The sequence below is a fragment of the Anabrus simplex genome, chromosome 9 (assembly GCF_040414725.1).
Source record: "Anabrus simplex isolate iqAnaSimp1 chromosome 9, ASM4041472v1, whole genome shotgun sequence".
NCBI classification, from domain to species: Eukaryota; Metazoa; Arthropoda; class Insecta; order Orthoptera; family Tettigoniidae; genus Anabrus; species Anabrus simplex.
Window position 1 is genome coordinate 66,937,863 of NC_090273.1, and position 19,399 is coordinate 66,957,261.

General features: G+C 41.5%; 1 protein-coding gene across 1 annotated transcript in view; it reads left to right on the forward strand.

Moving 5' to 3' along the window:
• Zwilch (zwilch kinetochore protein) overlaps nucleotides 1–19,399 on the forward strand; it is a 117,516-nt gene that overhangs the window by 92,995 nt on the left and 5,122 nt on the right. Inside the window, exon 10 of the mRNA XM_067153456.2 lies at nucleotides 11,745–11,857. Coding sequence (XP_067009557.2) covers nucleotides 11,745–11,857 — 113 coding nt within the window. The remainder of the gene's footprint in view (nucleotides 1–11,744; nucleotides 11,858–19,399) is intronic.

Sequence of the window (19,399 nt, forward strand, 5' to 3'; positions counted from 1 at the left end):
GATGAAATGAAGGCTTTGGTATTTGCAGATGATGTGGTGATTTGGGGAAAGGAAGAAAAGGAAGTACAAAGGAGACTAGACATTTGGAATGAAAATCTGAAGGAGTTTGGAATGGTAATTAGTAAAAAGAAAACTGTAGTCATGCACTGTGGAAAAGAGAAAGAGAGAAGTCAAGGGAACATAAATGGAGAACAGTTAGAGAATGTTTTGTTATTGTTATTGAATTTCCCATTACAAACCCTATTTTACAAGTAGTATATTAGGGTTGTAGATAGTGAGACTAAGTTAATACATGACAATTCAATTAAAATAGAAAAACATCTGGAAAGGAACAAGGAAATCATCTTCATATTTTTGGATTTTGAAAAAGCTTATGATACAGTTAAGAGAAAACATGTATGGGAATGCCTATTGAAAAGGAATGTACCTAAATCATTAATTAACAAGATAAAAATGTTGGAGAATGTAGAACAGTTTACATATCTGGGTAGCATTATTAATGGAAGTAATGAATCAACCCTGAAATTAGTACAGACTAAGTAAAGGAACATTTTATCATCAAGCTCTGAGAGATAGGATGCCAAAGTACCCAAGAGAACGAAATTAACATTATATAAACAGTATTTCATACCAATTGTAACATACGGACTAGAAACGCTGATGACTAATAAGAGAGAAGATAGTAAGATCCAAGCAGTAGAAATGAAATTTTTAAGAACATCGGTTAAAAGGATAAGAAGAGATAGAATTCAATATATTAAAATCAGAGAAGAGCTAAATATAGAACCGCTAAAACAGAATGTACAGAAAGCAAGACCAAGATGGTTCGGACATGTAAAAAGAATGGGAAAGGAACGGGTAGCAAGAAGGGAATTGGAAAGAGAAATTAAGAGAAAGAGACCAGTTGGAAGACTGAGAAGAAGGTGGATGGATCAGATTTGGAAGAACATTTGAGAATTTGGATTGGATATGGTGGAAGTAATGGAGCAGGAAAAGTGGAAGGACAGAAAGGAGTGGAGGAGGCTTGTTAACCACACCCGGGCGACTGAATTGGGACATTGATGATGATGATGATGATGAGGAGGAGGAGGACAAATACTTCAGATTCCCTATGGCAATCAATATCTATATCTAGAAAGTTGATGTTGCATAATTACCGGCTGAATAAAAACTATACCTCTTGGCAAGCTCTATGGAGCAGCAGGTGTCTCTTCACCAAGCATCTGAAGATAAGACCATAAATGCAATGAAGAATTCAAGCAGACCTTTGATGAGTGGCAAGCTATGTCTGGAATAGGAGATATGTTCAGCAGACCTAGAAGGTTGAAATCAAGAAGAAGTTTATCTGACCCTCCAATCTGGTCTCCACTTCAAGAGGACAAACTGCAGCTGCAGGTGTAGAGCTGAACTGGAAGATGTGGAGAACACTCAACTGGTGGCGAACATGAGTAACATCAGTGAATACCAACTTGACAATATGGGGTTTTTTAAGGATGAAGATGACATCTTATGTGAATGTGGTCAAGTTCAAGATATGAATAATGTTTTGAACTGCCCTGCCTGTCCATTCCAGTGTGTCCTTGAAGATTTGTAGCCCACACTAGGCTGAAAGACTCTAACAGAAATGTCTGCTCACAAAAAAGTAAAAATAAGTATTAGTTTCCCTTGTCATATTAGAAATATTACTGAAAACAAACTTTCAATTTATGTTTCATGGAATGTACATGATGATTAAGGGTTATAAATTTCATGTTGTTGGTCCGTATTTAACTGAGAATAACATATGAGTAATAACCTTTACTGTGTTGTTACTCATATGTTAATGTACATGATGACCTCCGTGACAGTGACCATTTTCCTATTATTCTTACTTTGTTGAAACATACATCCATTGAGTCTGAAACATGGTGATCGGCTAAAGTACACATCCTGTCTTTCACAACTCGAATACCCGAAGCATAGACAAAGATCTAATATGTCACACACAAGTTATACTTGCTGCTGTTGAGGAGTCCATTCCATCTCTTTCCGAGGCAGCTCAATGTCGACTTGTTTGCTGGTCACTATAACAGCTCGACATAGTGCTTACAAATGCTATTGAAGGAAGCCCACTGTGGCCTACTTGGTAACATTTAAGAAACTCTGCACTAAGGCAGGAGTTCTCATTCAACAGACGAAGAAAGATTCATGGGAACGGTATGAGTCATAATGAGTCATTCCATGATCACATGTACACCATCATCTTAAATGTGAACTAAACTGCGACGCATATGTAAGACCTTTTGTACCGCGAATATACATTGCGGCCTGTATCATCACTGATTCACCCTGGTTTGCTAATCATCCAACTGGTCACTTTGTGAATGTGTGTGGTTCCAGGAATCACCATCTCGAATTCATTGCTCTGAAGCGCAAGGCAGAATGCCATCATCTGTGTTTTGCTTCTCGCACTTCAGAGGATTATAACGTGCCCTTTTACAGAGAGGTAATTCCGGAGTGCCTTCGCACTTTGCAAGGACATGGGCCCCCCAAACCAGGTAATGTCCACAATCAGACAAAACATTTCAGCAAGGATAGCCTAAGAGGATAAGAGCATTCAACCGAACCTGGATGGAACGTGAGTTTCTTTCTCATTTACAAGTGGGAATAATATTTCCTCTCCTCAGAAAGCTACACACCTATTTGTCTTTATAACTGTGTGCAAGCTGTTTGATAGGATGATAAATCAACAACTAGTGAAGTGCCTGGAGTATCAGTGTGGCTTTCAAACTATTCTATCCATAACTGACCACCTGTTACTTCTGGAGGGTTCAGTCGAGGACCCATTTCTCCAAAAACAATATTTGGTGGCTGTTTTTCCCATTTGGAAAAAGCTTTTGACACCATATGGCAACATAGCATTCTTTCCACCCATTATCAGAGGAAATTCCATGGTAACTTGCCAGTGTTTTTTGAAAATATTTTGTTCCTCTGTCTATTCTATGTCCAAGTAGGGAGGGCATATTTTCAATACCATGTCCAGAAAAATGAAGTCCCGTAGGGTTCAATGGTGTTACTCTGTTCACGATTGCTGTTAAACGGTATTGCTACTGCTGCAGGTTCAGCCAACTCCGTCACTATATGTAGACAATTTTTCTTTGCATTATAGCTCACAAAATACAGTAAAACCTCATGAAGACTTTTCTGAAACGGACAAGGAAAAAGATTGTGTTAAGCAAGAAAACTGAATACACTAATAAAAGCTATCTAACAGGGATATGGAAACACTAGATACAATTTTTTCCAGCATGAGGGCATTTTACATCATGTATCTGTGGGTACAGTGAAAAATGTATCTACCATTTCTAAAGAAGAGAGTATTAAAAGGTGTGAAAAACATAAGAAAACAAATATGAAAACCTTTTCTGCTGAGGCTTATAAAATAACAACAGTGCACCGAAAGATGTCAAAAACATCAGACAACAAATATGAAAACATTTGCATAGGGCCCATAAAAATATCAAAAACAAATATCTAAAACATATGTTAGAAGCTTTTTATTTCAAACCAGTGGGTTATTAAACATTATTTTCTGGTTACACTCTTAGACAATGAATTTGAGGTTACATTTGACCATGTGCGACTGCGAGAGAATGACGCTGGCCTCCATTTTGAATCCGACAAAACTTCGACCAACTCTAGTGATCAAGTTGAATCTCGAGGTGCAAGTTTTAACATTCACACCACCGCTGCACGCTTAAATTTGCGGATGCTAGTCCGCTTTCTGACAGATTTTAATTTTGTCTTCATTAGTAAGGAATTTCATGACTTTATTCATATTCTTAACTAGGTTATCACAAGACAAATATGCGCCATGCTAGTCAACTTCACATGATTACATTCCTAATCCGAATGTAGGCTATCATGCGATAAATATTCACTGCCCTTCACTGTACCACTCAGTGCAAAATAAATTTGTAACTTGTGAATGGAATGTGAAATACAAGCATAAACAGGTTCACTACGTTATTCAGATATCTCACTGCTTACTGGCAACCAAAACTGAACATTCCTGAGGCTAACAGCTTCAGAGGTCCCAACTATTATGGATTGTCCATAATTATTATGGATTTCACTTCGTGATTATGACCTTACACTCAAGGGGAAATTATAACGGAAAAGCAACATTATCACAATAAAAATTACAGTAATTGCTACAAAAAATGTAAAGAAATAAAATATGTTCAATCCCTTAGAGCATTACTGGTCAACCCTCTTCGTTTCAGTGTTGTAAGTTGGCAACAACATATTTGGCGGCTATTTGGTCGTCACTTCCTTTTGTTTCCCGCGAGCGTTGTGAAATCACTGCCAGCTACAGAGATATACGCTGCTTTCTTAGCTAGAATGATGCATCAAGTCGGCTGCGAAGTAGCCTGTACTCCTTGCTCTGTTGTTCTCCAGTGTGCACGCTCGGCTCTCTCTTTATTGTGCACATAGATGTGAGTGGTATATTTAGCGTGTTTCACTTCTAATTATCCTAGTCATGGATTCGAAAAGAAGTGATTGGTTTTGTAAAATGAAGCGGAGCAATTGTCAAATTGCTTCTTCTTCTAAGAAGGCAGCAATGTTACAGAAGTATCGAGACGGTTACACAAACGAATGGCCATGCCTACTTTCTTTGCGTGTTAATGAAAACCATGTGTTCTGCAGTGCGTGCTCGTGTGATTTCTCTGTGGCTCACGGTGGACGAGATGATTGCAGAAGACACATAGAATCCAAGAAACATCACACATACAGTGAATTAAAATTATGAAACCAGTCTGTTTTATCGTTCTTCGTAAAAAGTAATGAAACTGTGCTGACAAATGCCAAATTGCTGTTCACATCATTTCTTTTGGAGCATAATATTCCGTTATCAGTTTCAGACCACGCTGGAAATTTATTTAGATCAATGTTCCCCGGCTTTAAAATATCTCAGAAATATGGTTGTGCAAGAACTATAACCTCTGCTGTAGTTCAATATACGGCATCTGAGGCAAAAAAGAAAATAAGTGAACATTTGCAAATAACACCTTTTTCTTTGGCTACTGATGGTAGTACAGATTCAATTGCAGTTAAACTTTATCGTATAGTTGTCTTTTTCTTTAATGCTCAGAGAGGCCAAATACCAAGTTTCCTGTTGTCATTGTTAGAGAGTACTGACAATACTGGCGAGGGAATTTTCTCTGTTATTAATAGTGAATTGTCTTCTTTAGCCACTCCATGGGAAAATTGCATTTTTTTTCGTCTGACAATGCATACATAATGATAGGGGCAAATAAAGGTGTTGCCAAATTTGTGAAGGACAGGCATTCTTCTGTTCATGTCCCGGGTTGTTCATGTCATCTCATACATATCTGTGCACAAAAAGCAGCAGCCCAATTACCAGTCAATGTAGAGAACTTTTCTGTTCAGTTATATTACTATCTTGATAAGAGTTCTAAATGGCAAAACACGTTGAAAGTATATCAGGCGTTTGTGGCACAGAGGGTCATAAAATTTTGAAATATATCAGTATCCGTTAGCTTTCGCTTCTTCAGTCTATTAATCGAGTTCTTGAGCAGTGGGAGGCTTTGACACTAATGTTTTGTAGTGAGCCCCACCATGAAAATGAGAGCACCAAGCAGTTTCAAACTGTAAAATCTTTCTTACAAGACCCACACACAAAACTGTTTTGCTGCTTTCTTAAGAGTACACCTCCCGTCTTTAACTCAGTGAATTTATTTCTTCAACAAGATGCTCCAGCCATACATCTTCTTTGGAGGAAACTTACTAGTCTTTTAACTGACCTATTGGTCAGATTTGTTCAGCCATGTTCCAGTCATTCAGAATCCCTTTCGAGTGTTGAATTCAAGAGGAGGAAATACCAGAAAGCCAATGAGGACTTGGTAATTGGAGCAAAAGCCAGAGCATACCTGAAAGATAATGATTGTGATGAAGAGATGTTTTACACTGACTGACAGAGCAAATGCAACACCAAGAAGGAGTGGTCAGAACTTTATGCCAATTGCAGGGTAGACTGACGTCACTGAGGTATGCTCATGATGTGAAATGCGCCGCTGTGCTGCGCACGTAGCGAACGATAAATGGGGCACAGCGTTAGCGAATGGCCCACTTCGTAGTGTGATTTCTCAGCCGACAGTCATTGTAGAACGTGTTGTCGTGTGTCACAGGACACGTGTATAGCTAAGAATGCCAGACCGCCGTCAACGGAGGCATTTCCAGCAGACAGACGACTTTACGAGGGGTATGGTGATCGGGCTGAGAAGGGCAGGTTGGTCGCTTCGTCAAATCGCAGCCGATACCCATAGGGATGTGTCCACGGTGCAGCGCCTGTGGCGAAGATGGTTGGCGCAGGGACATGTGGCACGTGCGAGGGGTCCAGGCGCAGCCCGAGTGACGTCAGCACGCGAGGATCGGCGCATCCGCCGCCAAGCGGTGGCAGCCTCGCACGCCACGTCAACTGCCATTCTTCAGCATGTGCAAGACACCCTGGCTGTTTCAATATCGACCAGAACAATTTCCCGTCGATTGGTTGAAGGAGGCCTGCACTCCCGGCGTCCGCTCAGAAGACTACCATTGACTCCACAGCATAGACGTGCACGCCTGGCATGGTGCCGGGCTAGAGCGACTTGGATGAGGGAATGGCGGAACGTCGTGTTCTCCGATGAGTCACGCTTCTGTTCTGTCAGTGATAGTCACCGCAGATGAGTGTGGCGTCGGCGTGGTGAAAAGTCAAATCCGGCAGTAACTGTGGAGCGCCCTACCGCTAGACAACGCGGCATCATGGTTTGGGGCGCTATTGCGTATGATTCCACGTCACCTCTAGTGCGTATTCAAGGCACGTTAAATGCCCACCGCTACGTGCAGCATGTGCTGCGGCCGGTGGCACTCCCGTACCTTCAGGGGCTGCCCAATGCTCTGTTTCAGCAGGATAATGCCCGCCCACACACTGCTCGCATCTCCCAACAGGCTCTACGAGGTGTACAGATGCTTCCGTGGCCAGCGTACTCTCCGGATCTCTCACCAATCGAACACGTGTGGGATCTCATTGGACGCCGTTTGCAAACTCTGCCCCAGCCTCGTACGGACGACCAACTGTGGCAAATGGTTGACAGAGAATGGAGAACCATCCCTCAGGACACCATCCGCACTCTTATTGACTCTGTACCTCGACGTGTTTCTGCGTGCATCGCCGCTCGCGGTGGTCCTACATCCTACTGAGTCGATGCCGTGCGCATTGTGTAACCTGCATATCGGTTTGAAATAAACATCAATTATTCGTCCGTGCCGTCTCTGTTCTTTCACCAACTTTCATCCCTTTCGAACCACTCCTTCTTGGTGTTGCATTTGCTCTGTCAGTCAGTGTATAATTCTGTAACAGTTTTATATGGCAGCTTGCAGTTACATTATCAGTAAGTTTCCCCTTGATGATGAATTTCTTCATCATGCCGAAGTTGTAGGCATCTCTCTCGGAATGAAGGTTTCCTATTCATCTCTTGAATATTTTGTTTGAAGATTCCCAACTTTGGTCAAGGAAAATGAACATGACAAAATTGAAGAGGAATTTGCAGTTTACCAGTGTGATACTTTCCCCGAATATATTGTACATGGACATAACATTGATTTGAACTGGGGCAATATTGCAGAGCTTAAAAATAAAAGTGGACAAATTAAGTATAAAACCTTAAGTAATATTGTATTTGCAGTATTAAGTGTACCTCACAGTAACTCTTACACAGAAAGAGTTTTCAGTGTTTTTAGGAAAATTCAGACAGAATTCAGGCCTACATTTAGTACATCTACACTGGAATCGCTTATGATTCTGAAGATGAAAATATCATCTCAGGGGGGGAGTATGTTTCAAGAAAAGCTACACTGAAAGCAGCTGCTGGGTGCAAAACACGCTACAAAGAATTTTTTATCACAGAACTAACAGGTAATGAGCAAATTTTATTGTGTAATATGATATACTTTAGAATAGATTGCTCTTGGAAAGGGCAAACGGGGTGCTTTGGATTTGACTCATAAACATTTTGAGGGGGGCAGTGCGCGAGTTAAAAATGGGATTATTGATAACCCACTCCAAAGGTTGCCACCTCTGCAGCTTGCTCCCCAAAGGTGCAACTTATCCTTTGAAGTTAAGGAATTCAAGGCCTTTTCCCGTTATCAAGCAACTGTGGCGAGGGCTCCTACCCGAGTTGGATATCATGTTCCTTTTGTAACAGGTTGTTGGGCGAGTCGGAGATCGACAATGAAGAACAGGTAAGGAGAGCAAGAATAATGATAAAACCGTTATTATAGCATACGCAGTGGAATATCAGATCATAAGCCCAGAGGGTTCCAGGAATGTAGAGAGTGGCGAAGATAAATGTAGTATTAAAGGAAATGATACTTTCAATAATAAGTTACTTTTACTCCAATAAATATACTGTTTATATTTCCGACCAACGGTAGATAACAACTGACAATAGCGGGAATAATTTCTAATGTGAGTTTAAGATATGTTACACAAAAATGTTAACCGAAGGTGATTAGGTGATTACATTTTTAAAAAAGGGTGGTGAAGATAACTTGAGTAAATCAGTTGAGCTAGGCCATACATATACATACATCCGTGCCGGAAAATTTTACAAACACGAATATGCCAGGGAAATATATTTGGACAATGAATAAGTGCTATATAAATTTAGGAAAGAAAATAAGATAATTTAACATGATCAAAAAACAAATTCACTGAAAATTTCTAGACAAATAATGAAGTAGATGCTAAAGTTGTTAAATTCTTATACAAAGTATTTTAGGGATCTATACACACTGGATGACCACAAAATTTTTAGCAAGATACAGGATAGGGTGGGGAATGGAAGAAGTTAGAGAGACACGGCCAGAAAATGTTGTTTGATGCACGAAGCAGTGAGTCCAAAACACACGAGGATTTCCATAATACATTAAAGACTAGAACAGTTTGAATGCAATGAATGACAATGTTAGCCCCAGAGTAGTTCAAAAGCCTGTAGTCCATTGATACATAATGAAAAATAGTGACCTGTAAGTCGATGACTACCCCAACTCTGTCAACAACCGAAGAATAGAATATAGTTGTAGTATATGGAGCAGAGAACCAGCTCTATCCAAGATAACGTGCTCACACATCCAGCAGCGCACGGACTCTCGTTCAACCTGCCATGTTAGACCGGTAGCACGTACGAAGGGCGTACTATATTGTTTTACACTTTATTTTTTTCTACCCAAATGAGGTACATTACACATCAGTTGTTACGTCCACCTTCTCAACATAATATCCTTGTAACTGTATACACTTTTGCCATCGATGTGTCAGTCTCTCCAGACCTTCCTGAAACCATTCTTTCAGAGTGCTGCGTACCCATGCCTTGACAGCTGTGTCCAGTTCTGAAAAATCCGCTAAACGGCGACCACGCATAAGTTTCTTCATGTTCCCGAACAAGCGGTGGACTGCCCCTATGCTTCCATTGCATCGATTGTTGTTTCGTTTGCGGCTCATGGTAATGGAGGCATATCTCATCACCAGTCACAAGCCTAGCCATGAAGTCGGCTGGATATTAAACATGGCATTGCAAAAGTTATCTGCACATGTCCACACGCCTATGCTTTTCGTCAGTAGATAAGAGTCTAGGCACCCACTTGGATGACACCTTCCTCAACTGTAAGTGGCCGTGCACGATCCTCTGCAGGGTGTTTAGGTTAATTCCCGTGGCTGTCTCCATTTCCGTAAATGTGATGCATTTGTTTCCTTGTTCGACTTGGACAATGTTGGCTGGTGTTGACACTGTCACATTCCATCCAGAACTGGTTCCGTTGTCCACCGATGTGCGCCCTGTTTTCCAACCTTCCACCCATTTGTAAATTGTTTTCCGTGACGGCGCATGTTCTCCACAGACTGCCACCAAGCGCCGATGAATTTCTGCAGTGGTCAGGCCTTCTTTCCATAGGAACCAAGTCGTATAGCGCGTCCCTGACAGTTGCTTTCCATGTTGTCTGCTCCTACGCTGACAGTTTTGTTGCGAAATGGCTATGAAGAGTACATTTGTTGGCCCCTGTACGTGTGCTGCTACCAAACGGTGGAACAAGGCACTAGTTACAAGGCACCACCTTCAAACATGAAATGTGAACCATGCCTGGACGTACAAAAATAAAGTGTAAAACAATATAGTATGTCCCTCGTATTTATATGAATATAAGTTAGTTCTGGAAATTACAAGAAATAGAACTGACGTCAGGGGAACTGAACAGTCAGATGATGGCGGTTAGTATGTGAAGAACAAGAGTGGAAGAAGGTAGTTTTAGAATGGCCAGGCTGAGTGGCTCAGATGGTTGGTCTTCTGACGCCAACTTGGCAGGTTCAATCCTGGCTCAGTCCGGTGGTATTTGAAGGTGCTCAAATACGTCAGCCTGATGTCGGTACATTTACTGGCACGTAAAAGAACTCCTACGGGACTAAATTCCAGCACCTTGATGCCTCTGAAAACCATAAAAAGTAGTTAGTGGGACATTATTATTAGTTTTAGAATTAAGTACCGGAGTGATGAGCATTATAAGCATTCTATTAATCCCTCTGCTGATATTGGCCTGTACTTGTGTTTATCCTATTATTCATTTTATGAGGGATGATAAATAGGCTTTATCATTTTTAACACTCAAAATTTAATTTTAGTTATTGTTTTTAACTCTTCTTTTGCTGTAAATGTTACTTTTACTTTTTCTGAATTTTTAATCTATTTGTTGGATTTTTCATCTATTTTTAGTTTTTAAATTGAATTGATATACAAGATCTTGCTTTTAAAAACAATGGCCTTCAGCGTTATTACATTTTAATTAGGTTTTGATTACAGTATGCTTTAATCTTTCAATAGAAATAACTAGATCCGCTGATTATCTTAAATTCATACTCATTGGTGAGGGTAAATTTTACATTTTTTACTATCATTTCCTTTCATTTTATATCGTCAGGGTTCAATGATCTCTTTAAACAAGTATTGTAATCATTATCAACTTTATCATGTCTCCTCCTGTGTTTAACTTTCTTCTTATGCCACACTTCCCACATGAAGACTAAGATCTGTTATGACAGCACCTGAATGAGTGTTGAAGCCCACTCTCCGGATGAAACTGGAAAGAAATGATCTCATCGGGGGATGAAAAGAACTGGGTTTGATGAGGAGAAAGCCAGACTGTTTGAAAATTGACAGACTATGAAGATGTGGAGATTGTTCTTATTCTTTTGCCCTTTTCTATTGATCCCTCTGCCGATATTGGCCTCTACTTGTGTTTATCGTATTATGTGTTATTAATATTTCTATATTTTTTTCAATGACTTCATATTTCAGAAATATGTTAGATATTGGATACTTTTGTATCAGTGTCTCTCAAACCCAGGTACCTAACCTAGCGAGTTGGCCATGTGGTTAGGTGCGCGCTGCTGTGAGCTTGCATTCGGGAGATAGTGGGTTCGAACTCCACTGTCAGCAGCCCTGAGGATGGTTTTCCGTGGTTTCCTATTTTCACACCAGGCAACTGCAGGCTGGGGCTATACCTTAATTAAGGCCACGGTCACTTCCTTCCCATTCCTTGCCCTTTTCTATCCCGTCGTCATCGTAAGACCTATCTCTTTCGGTGCGACTTAAAGTCAATTGTAAAAAATATATGTACGTATATTAATAGTTAAAGATCCTTGTATTTTTCAGTTCGTTCACTAGATGGCGCTTGACACTTGGGACGGATTCAGGATCGAAGAAGGTTACATCTATGTTTCTGTGCAGCTCCTCCACCATCTTCCCTCCTTCAGTATATACAAATGGTAAGAAATTATTAAAATATTGCTGCATTATACTCATTCCAATATCTCTTCTCCTGAAATATAATGAATGGAAAGGCAATCGGTTGTACATATACTTAATGTATAATTATCACAGCCCTAGAAACACGGATTGTCTTTATGTATGTTTAGTAAAATTGTCTTGATTATTGACTTTCAAATACCATATGATAGATTTGTTATTTATTAGTATTTTAAGCATGTGGCTTTTAATAATTTCGTGTGGGTATTTCTACCTGAATGCAGCCCTTGTAAGGCAGACCCTCCAATGAGGGCGGTGGCATCTGCCATTTGTAGGTAAATGCGTGTTATTGTGGTGGAGGATAGTGTTATGTGTGGTGTGTGAGTTGCAGGGATGTAGGGGACAACACAAACACCCAGCCCCTGGGCCATTGGAATCAACCAATGAAGGTTAAAATCCCCGACCTGGCCGGGAATCGAACCCAGGGTCTTCTGAACCGAAGGCCAGTACGCTGACCATTCAGTCAACTAGTCGGACATGTGGCTTTTAGTGCTGGGAGTATCAAAGGACATGTTCAGTTCGTCAACTCTGTAGCTGCTCTTCCTGGTACTCCGTATTTTTTATTTATTAGTATTTTAAGCATGTGGCTTTTAATAATTTCGTGTGGCTATTTCTAGCCGAATGCAGCCCTTGTAAGGCAGACCCTCCTTTATGTACCACTGTGTAAGGTTGTCTGTGGGTGTACTTTAGATGTAATTTTTTGTGGTAGAAATGGGAAGGAAGTGGCTGTGGCCTTGAGGAAAGTACCATTCCAACTTTTGTCCGGAGTTAAAATGGAGAAACCATGGAAAACCATTTCAAGAATGGCCAACAGGGGATTCGAGCCCACCTGTCTCACAAGCACAGAGCTAGCAACCATAACCAGCCATGCCACAACGCACTGAGCTGGCGTGTTTGGTATATGATAGACAGTAGCACTGCAATAACACATATGTGTCTGCCTAACATACATATTCAGATCATTGCCATGTCTTCCAGCATTCAGTCTCCAAACCTTTGATAACAAACTAAATGATTCCTTAGTCCTCCATTCAAAGCTTTTTTAGTCCTCAGAATCACCTGCCTGCCTCTATCTTACATGATCCCTTCACTGAAGCATTTGCATTGGCATAACTTCCTCTGACATATTGGATATTAACTTCTTCTTTGGTCATCTCCGTGGCTGTCTGATCATTGTCTTACCTTCAGAAGTCCTGGCTTTGATTCCTGATGGGCATGTGGGATTTTAATTCCCTTGCCTTGGTGTGGGGGTGTTTGCAGTGTCCCCAGCATTCCTACAACTACACATACACACATAAAACAGTACCCTATGCCACACAAACATGCATTTTCTTATGCATGGTAGGCACTTCTTGTGGGATAATTACAAATACTACTTTCCAATAAACACTTCCTATAACTTTATTAGCGGTATTTCTTTATGACTGCTTGTGTTGAAATTTGGTTACCATCCTAGGATGTAGTAGAAGATAGTTTAAAACTTCATTGTTGGATCTGTATTGACCTTTATTCAACTTACTGAGAGAGAATAGGGCAAATAAAGTACTGAATAGGTAGAAACTCTCTCAATTAAAGTTTTAGTAGAAGAGCCACTTGCTCCTGCATGGTGATTGTTACATTTTCTTTAACTGGAACAAAGTCTTAGGTGATTTTGTATATCTTAGGTATCCTCAGGAGGTTGAAACTCAAGTTCAAAAGGGCAGATAATATGAACTGGCCTTACAATCTCGCCTGAAGTAGTGACGACACAAAGAATTCTAACATTGCCATCCTTTCCCTTAACCAGCTCAACAATTCGTCTCAATGGCTAGCCCATTCTTTTAGTGTCATTGCCAATCAGCACAGTCCGACTCCTTGGCTGAATAGTCAATGTTGAGGCCTTTGGTTCAGAGGGTCCAGGGTTCAATTCCCAATTGGGTCGAGGATTTTAATTGTCTCTGATTAATTCTTCTAGCTCGGAGACTGGGTGTATGTGATTGTCCCAATACTTTCCTCTTCATATGCAGACAACACACTACACTACCAATTACCACAGAAACACGCAATAGTGATTACATCCCTCCATATAGGTTTGTCATCAGGAAGGGCATCCAACTGTAAACCAGGGTCAAATCCACATCTGCAACACAGTTTGCACCCTCGACCCCACAGGTGTTGGAAAAGCAGTAGTAGAAGAAGAGGAAGAAGAAGTAGATTGCCAATCAATACAATTTCTCCCAGTTTGATGTCGTGTAGCTTATCCTTGCTTGCAAATAAGTTCAACTGCCCTAAATACTCACTACATAATCTTTCTCTACGATTCTTCTTCAGCTGATGGCAATACTGCAGTCTTTGCCAAAGATCAGTGGCTTCAAACAGGTCATACTCAGGTGTTCCTACTTCGTGTACGTTGTGTAGAAAGTAAAAACATATTTGGAGTTAGAGCAGCCTGATCTGATAGACTGTTGGACAAATAGATTAATGACTGAGAATTTATGTCAATTTTGCAGTCACAGAGGATTGTCTGCATCTCTTCATAGTTGACAGACGAATGACCAAGCACTCTACGGAGAAGAGTTTCGATGCCAATCTATCTTCCGTGCTGAACTGTATCGTGAGACTACGTTCCAATCCAGTTTGTGACAGAAGTTGTCAGAACCAAACGAAGCTTGTTACTTGGTCTTGTAGACAATCTTAGGCGTTCCTTGTTTGCTACAGAAATGTCTGAAGGCTTGTATAAAGCTGTCTGTGGATACTAAGGATACCAATTCCAACCATACCGCATAGTAAACTCAGCAAGTGAATAACCAAACCTTCTTCAAGATTCCATAATTGGCCTTGATGTAGAGAGGACCAGCAAAATCAACTCCAGTAACTTAAAAAATTCTTGCATTGCACTCTCGGCTCTCAAGCACTCTACGGAGAGAAGAGTTTCGATGCCAATCTATCTTCCGTGCTGAACTGTATCGTGAGACTACGTTCCAATCCAGTTTGTGACAGAAGTTGTCAGAACCAAAAGAAGCTTGTTACTTGGTTCCTGTAGACAATTATAGGTGTTCCTTGTTTGCTACAGAAATGTCTGAAGGTTTGTATAAAGCTGCCTGTGGATACCAAGGATACCAGTTCCAACCATACCGCATAGTAAACTCAGCAAGTGAATAAGCAAACCTTCTTCGAGCTTCCATAATTGGCCTTGATGTAGAGAGGACCAGCAAAATCAACTCCAGTAACTTCAAAAATTCTTGCATTGCACTCTTGGCTCTCAGGTAATGTTTAAGGATGAGCTACCAACTTCTTCGAGCTATGATGTTTACAAATCATGCAGGAGTTGATAACAGCTCTAATTATTTGCCTACCTCTTAGTATCCAGTACTCTTCTCAGAATTGACAAAAGCATCTGCGTACCAGCATGACAGTCACTAAGATGGGCGTCCATAATCAGTCGTTGAACAGTGGGGTGATAAGCATTCTGGAACACAGTTGTATGATAGAAGTCCTTGACAAATTCCTGGTTAGATATCTTTGTCATCAAATAAATCAATACCTGTTCGTCAATAAATGGAAGTAAGCTCTTGAGTTTGTATACAAAAACATCAGTGAATACTTCCTCCTATCCACTGTAAAATCTTCCTTTCTGCTGTAACAAACTCTTCATTTGTCAGGTGTCCCTGTGCAAAGAGTGTTTGTGGTAAAAGAGCTGAAAGACTCCCAAGACAAAAGAGACCCCATGTGGAATGAGAGGGTAAAGGAAACAGTGAAAAATAAGAAGAAAGCATGGCAATTATGGAATAGGGATAAAACGAAAGAAAGTAGAAGAAAGTATACCGTATAATCTCGAATACCACCCGCCATCGAATAAGACCCGCACCCTTATTTTGAAAAAAACAAATTTAAAAAAAAAAGTTAAGTCAAAATTATTTACAATCTTTACTAACACACATCAAATGATTAGAAAATACAAATAAAAGAAAACAAACATTACCAGAACGATACCCAACGAGTTCATTCATCATCATCAGTACCAACTTTGGAACTTTCACCACTATCACCTTCACACAAAATGTCGTCATTGCTGCCGTCCATAGCATTAGAAATGCTACTTTTCTTGAAGCTCTTCCATATGAGGTCTCCAGGGATATGATTCCATGCCATCAAAATCCACAAACACAGCAGCTGAACTTCCGGACGCTGAAAGCGACCAGTTGGCGTCAGTGTGTGATTATCAGCTGCCATCCATTCTGTATAGAGATGTATCAAGGCTGCTTTAAATGGACGGTTCACGCAGACATTCAGCGGCTGTAGCATAGACGTCGTCCCGCCCGAAATGATTGTTAGGTCGGTTTTCGCATCCTTGATATGTTTCTTCACAGCGTCTGTTGTGTGGCCGCGGTAACTGTTGAGAACAAGCAAGCTCTTTTGTCCCAATAATGCACCAGGGTGACGTTGCCAGACACACTTTACCCAGTCTTCCACAAGTGAACTGTCCATCCAGCCGGAGTTCTGAGATCTGACAATAACACCAGCAGGTAGATTTTTAGGAAGCGTCTTTCGCTTGAGAGCAATGTACGGCGGCAATTTGGTTCCGTCGGCGAGAATACACAACATTACCATACACAGTTGTTTTTCATTACCACCTGTTCTAATGGTAACACTTTTTGCACCCTTAACATTCACAGTCCTGTCGACTGGCATTTCAAAGTAGACTGGCGTCTGATCTGCATTGCCAATTTGGGAAAGCAAATATGCATTTTCCTTCTGCAATCGAATTATGTGATGCTGAAACAACAATAACTTCTCATCGTAGGCACCAGGAAGTCGCTGTGAAATTGAGGTACGCCTTCGTACGCTCAACCCATTTTTTTTTTAAAATTACAAACCCATCCTCGGCTTGCCTTAAACCCTTCTGTTGGAAGTTCCTTTGCTATCTCTAATGCCTTTAGCTGACACATTTCTGTTGACACACCATATCCCGATTCCCGCCTTTCTGTCACATATTTATAAAGTTTTTTTTCATTTCTGGAAACTGTACACTCAGTCCACAAAACACCCTATGATCACCACTACATGTTAATAGCATATTTTTCTTCTTTCTTCAATCGCGAATACACGGCTCGTCAATATTGTATTTCCTACCAGCTGCACGATTTCCAATAATTTTGGCTTCCCGAACTACTTTCAGTTTCTCACTCACAGTAAAAGATCGCAAACGCTTTGTGGAATCATGTTGATACTCCGAGAACGTGCGTGAGACTGACGCCAAGCGCGGAAGTAGTGTATGCTGAACCGGGCGAGTTGGCCGTGCGCGTAGAGGCGCGCGGCTTTGAGCTTGCATCCGGGAGATAGTAGGTTCGAATCCCACTATCGGCAGCGCTGAAGATGGTTTTCCGTGGTTTCCCATTTTCACACCAGGCAAATGCTGGGGCTGTACCTTAATTAAGGCCACGGCCGCTTCCTTCCAACTCCTAGGCCTTTCCTATCCCATCGTCGCCATACTGTGTTGGTGCGACGTAAAGCCCCTAGCAAAAAATAAAAAAAAGAAAGTGTATGCTGAGAGCGGAGAGAACATTGTTGCCAAGCCACACCAGCGGTGATGCCCAATTTACACGCATTCGGAAAGATAAATTTCCCAAAATTTTAAATAAGACCCGCACCCAATTTTGGAAACGATATTTTCGAAAAAACCGTGCGGGTGGTACTTGAGATTATGTGGTAACTTTCTTCAGCTTATCCCAGTTATTTCTGGGGTCGCTAGAGCCACCCACGCTCACTTTGGTTCTGGCTGAGGGTTTAAGACCGGATACCCTTGCTGGCGCTACATGGTTCTAGAGATGAAAATTCGACCCAGAATCAACTGGGATTCGAACCTCAGCCTTCCAGGTGCAAAGCCAGCGGCTAAACACTGAGCTAATCATGCCAGCAAAGTGGAAGAAAGTATCAGGAAATGAAAAGAAGGTGCAAGAAAGTAGTAAGTGAAGAGGGGCAGAGAAGCTGGGAAGGATTTGTATGAGAGTTGTAAGAGGATGTGTATAGTCATAAAAGGATGCTATATGAACTTGTAAGAAGGAAGAGAAAAGAAACAGTGTACATAAAGTAGGTGAATGTAAAAGAAGAGAGATAATAACACAACCATAGGAGAGAAGGAAATGTTGGAAGGATTACTTTGATGAACTCCTGAAAGTGAGAAGAGAGGTAGATGAGATGATAGAGGTAGAGTGAGAGGAGACAGAATCTGAGAGTGAATTCACAATGGAAGAACTGGAAACTGCTGTCAAACGAAGGAAAGTGGGGAAATGCAGTAGGATTGGGTGAATCAATGTGGAAATTATAAAAACTGCAGAACCCATTGGTCTACCATGCTGTATAAGTTTAAATGTATTTGGAAAGAAAAATCCATACCAAATGACTGGAGTAAAGGAGTAATAATACTGTTATGAATAAAACTCTCTCTGTTTCATTACTCCAATTTAATTTCAGGATGACTCAATAAATGTATACACACACATATCCACACAATTGTAATTAACCATGAATGGCCACAGTCACTAATTGCTGTCTGTTTACAAGTCTGTCTCCAAGTCTGTCTCTTCCATCCATACAACAGGCTCACAGACTCCAAGTGTTGTGCCTTGGTGGATGGCAATGTCGTAGTCATTCAAGTTGGTCAGTCGAACGTAAGGCTGATAAGAGGTGTTGACCATGGTTTTGGCGATCAGTAATCCTTTTGTTTGAACGTTCTGATATTCTGGCTCCACAATGGCCGTCAACCCTCCAGCGGCTCCATCAATGTCCACAGCCACGTCCACCTCGGTGATTGCTGGGATGGTCAGGTCTTCACGCAGCTTAACCTGGCATAAAGCAGTGCCTTTCTGTGCTGGTTGCATGGCAATTTCTTCATCCCCGTACCGGAGCATGTTGGCACTCGCATCCAGGATGGTTTTATGTTCATCCAGAAAGTCGATTTAGATGATTATCTTGTCCATGATGTCCGCAACAAGAACCCGGTGCTTCACTGTCGGCCGCCCTATGGAGAATTCCATCACTGTCTCGCCGCGGACAGGCATCTTCTCTCCTGTGGCAGTAGTCAGGCTGAGGTTTACCGGCAGGGGTCAAATTCTCCACCGTTACGCAACTGTTGGCTTCACGATGGTCCTCGTTGCTCCATTGTTAATCAGGTGTATTTCTCGGCCATCGGGACGTCAGATGGAGGTTCCCATCTTTGGGGATCTTCGCACTTCCGGCTTACATGGCCCTTCGTACCACAATTCCAACAGATGATAGGCCTTCGAGGTGCCCGATGGCTCGAGCGTTGTTCCGTTGCCTTGTTCATTGGGTTCCGCTTGGCTTCATAGAACCTTCCCACCGCTTTGAGGAACTCGGTCAGGGACTTATCGTCCTGCGACCATGTAGTTTCATCCACTTCCAAGCGATGCACCGTACTTTGTAGTCTTGATGCCTGCTTCGCGGCCTCGAACTCCAAGGTTTGGCCAAGAGCATCTCCTAGGGTCTTGTAGCGGGCGAGGCGA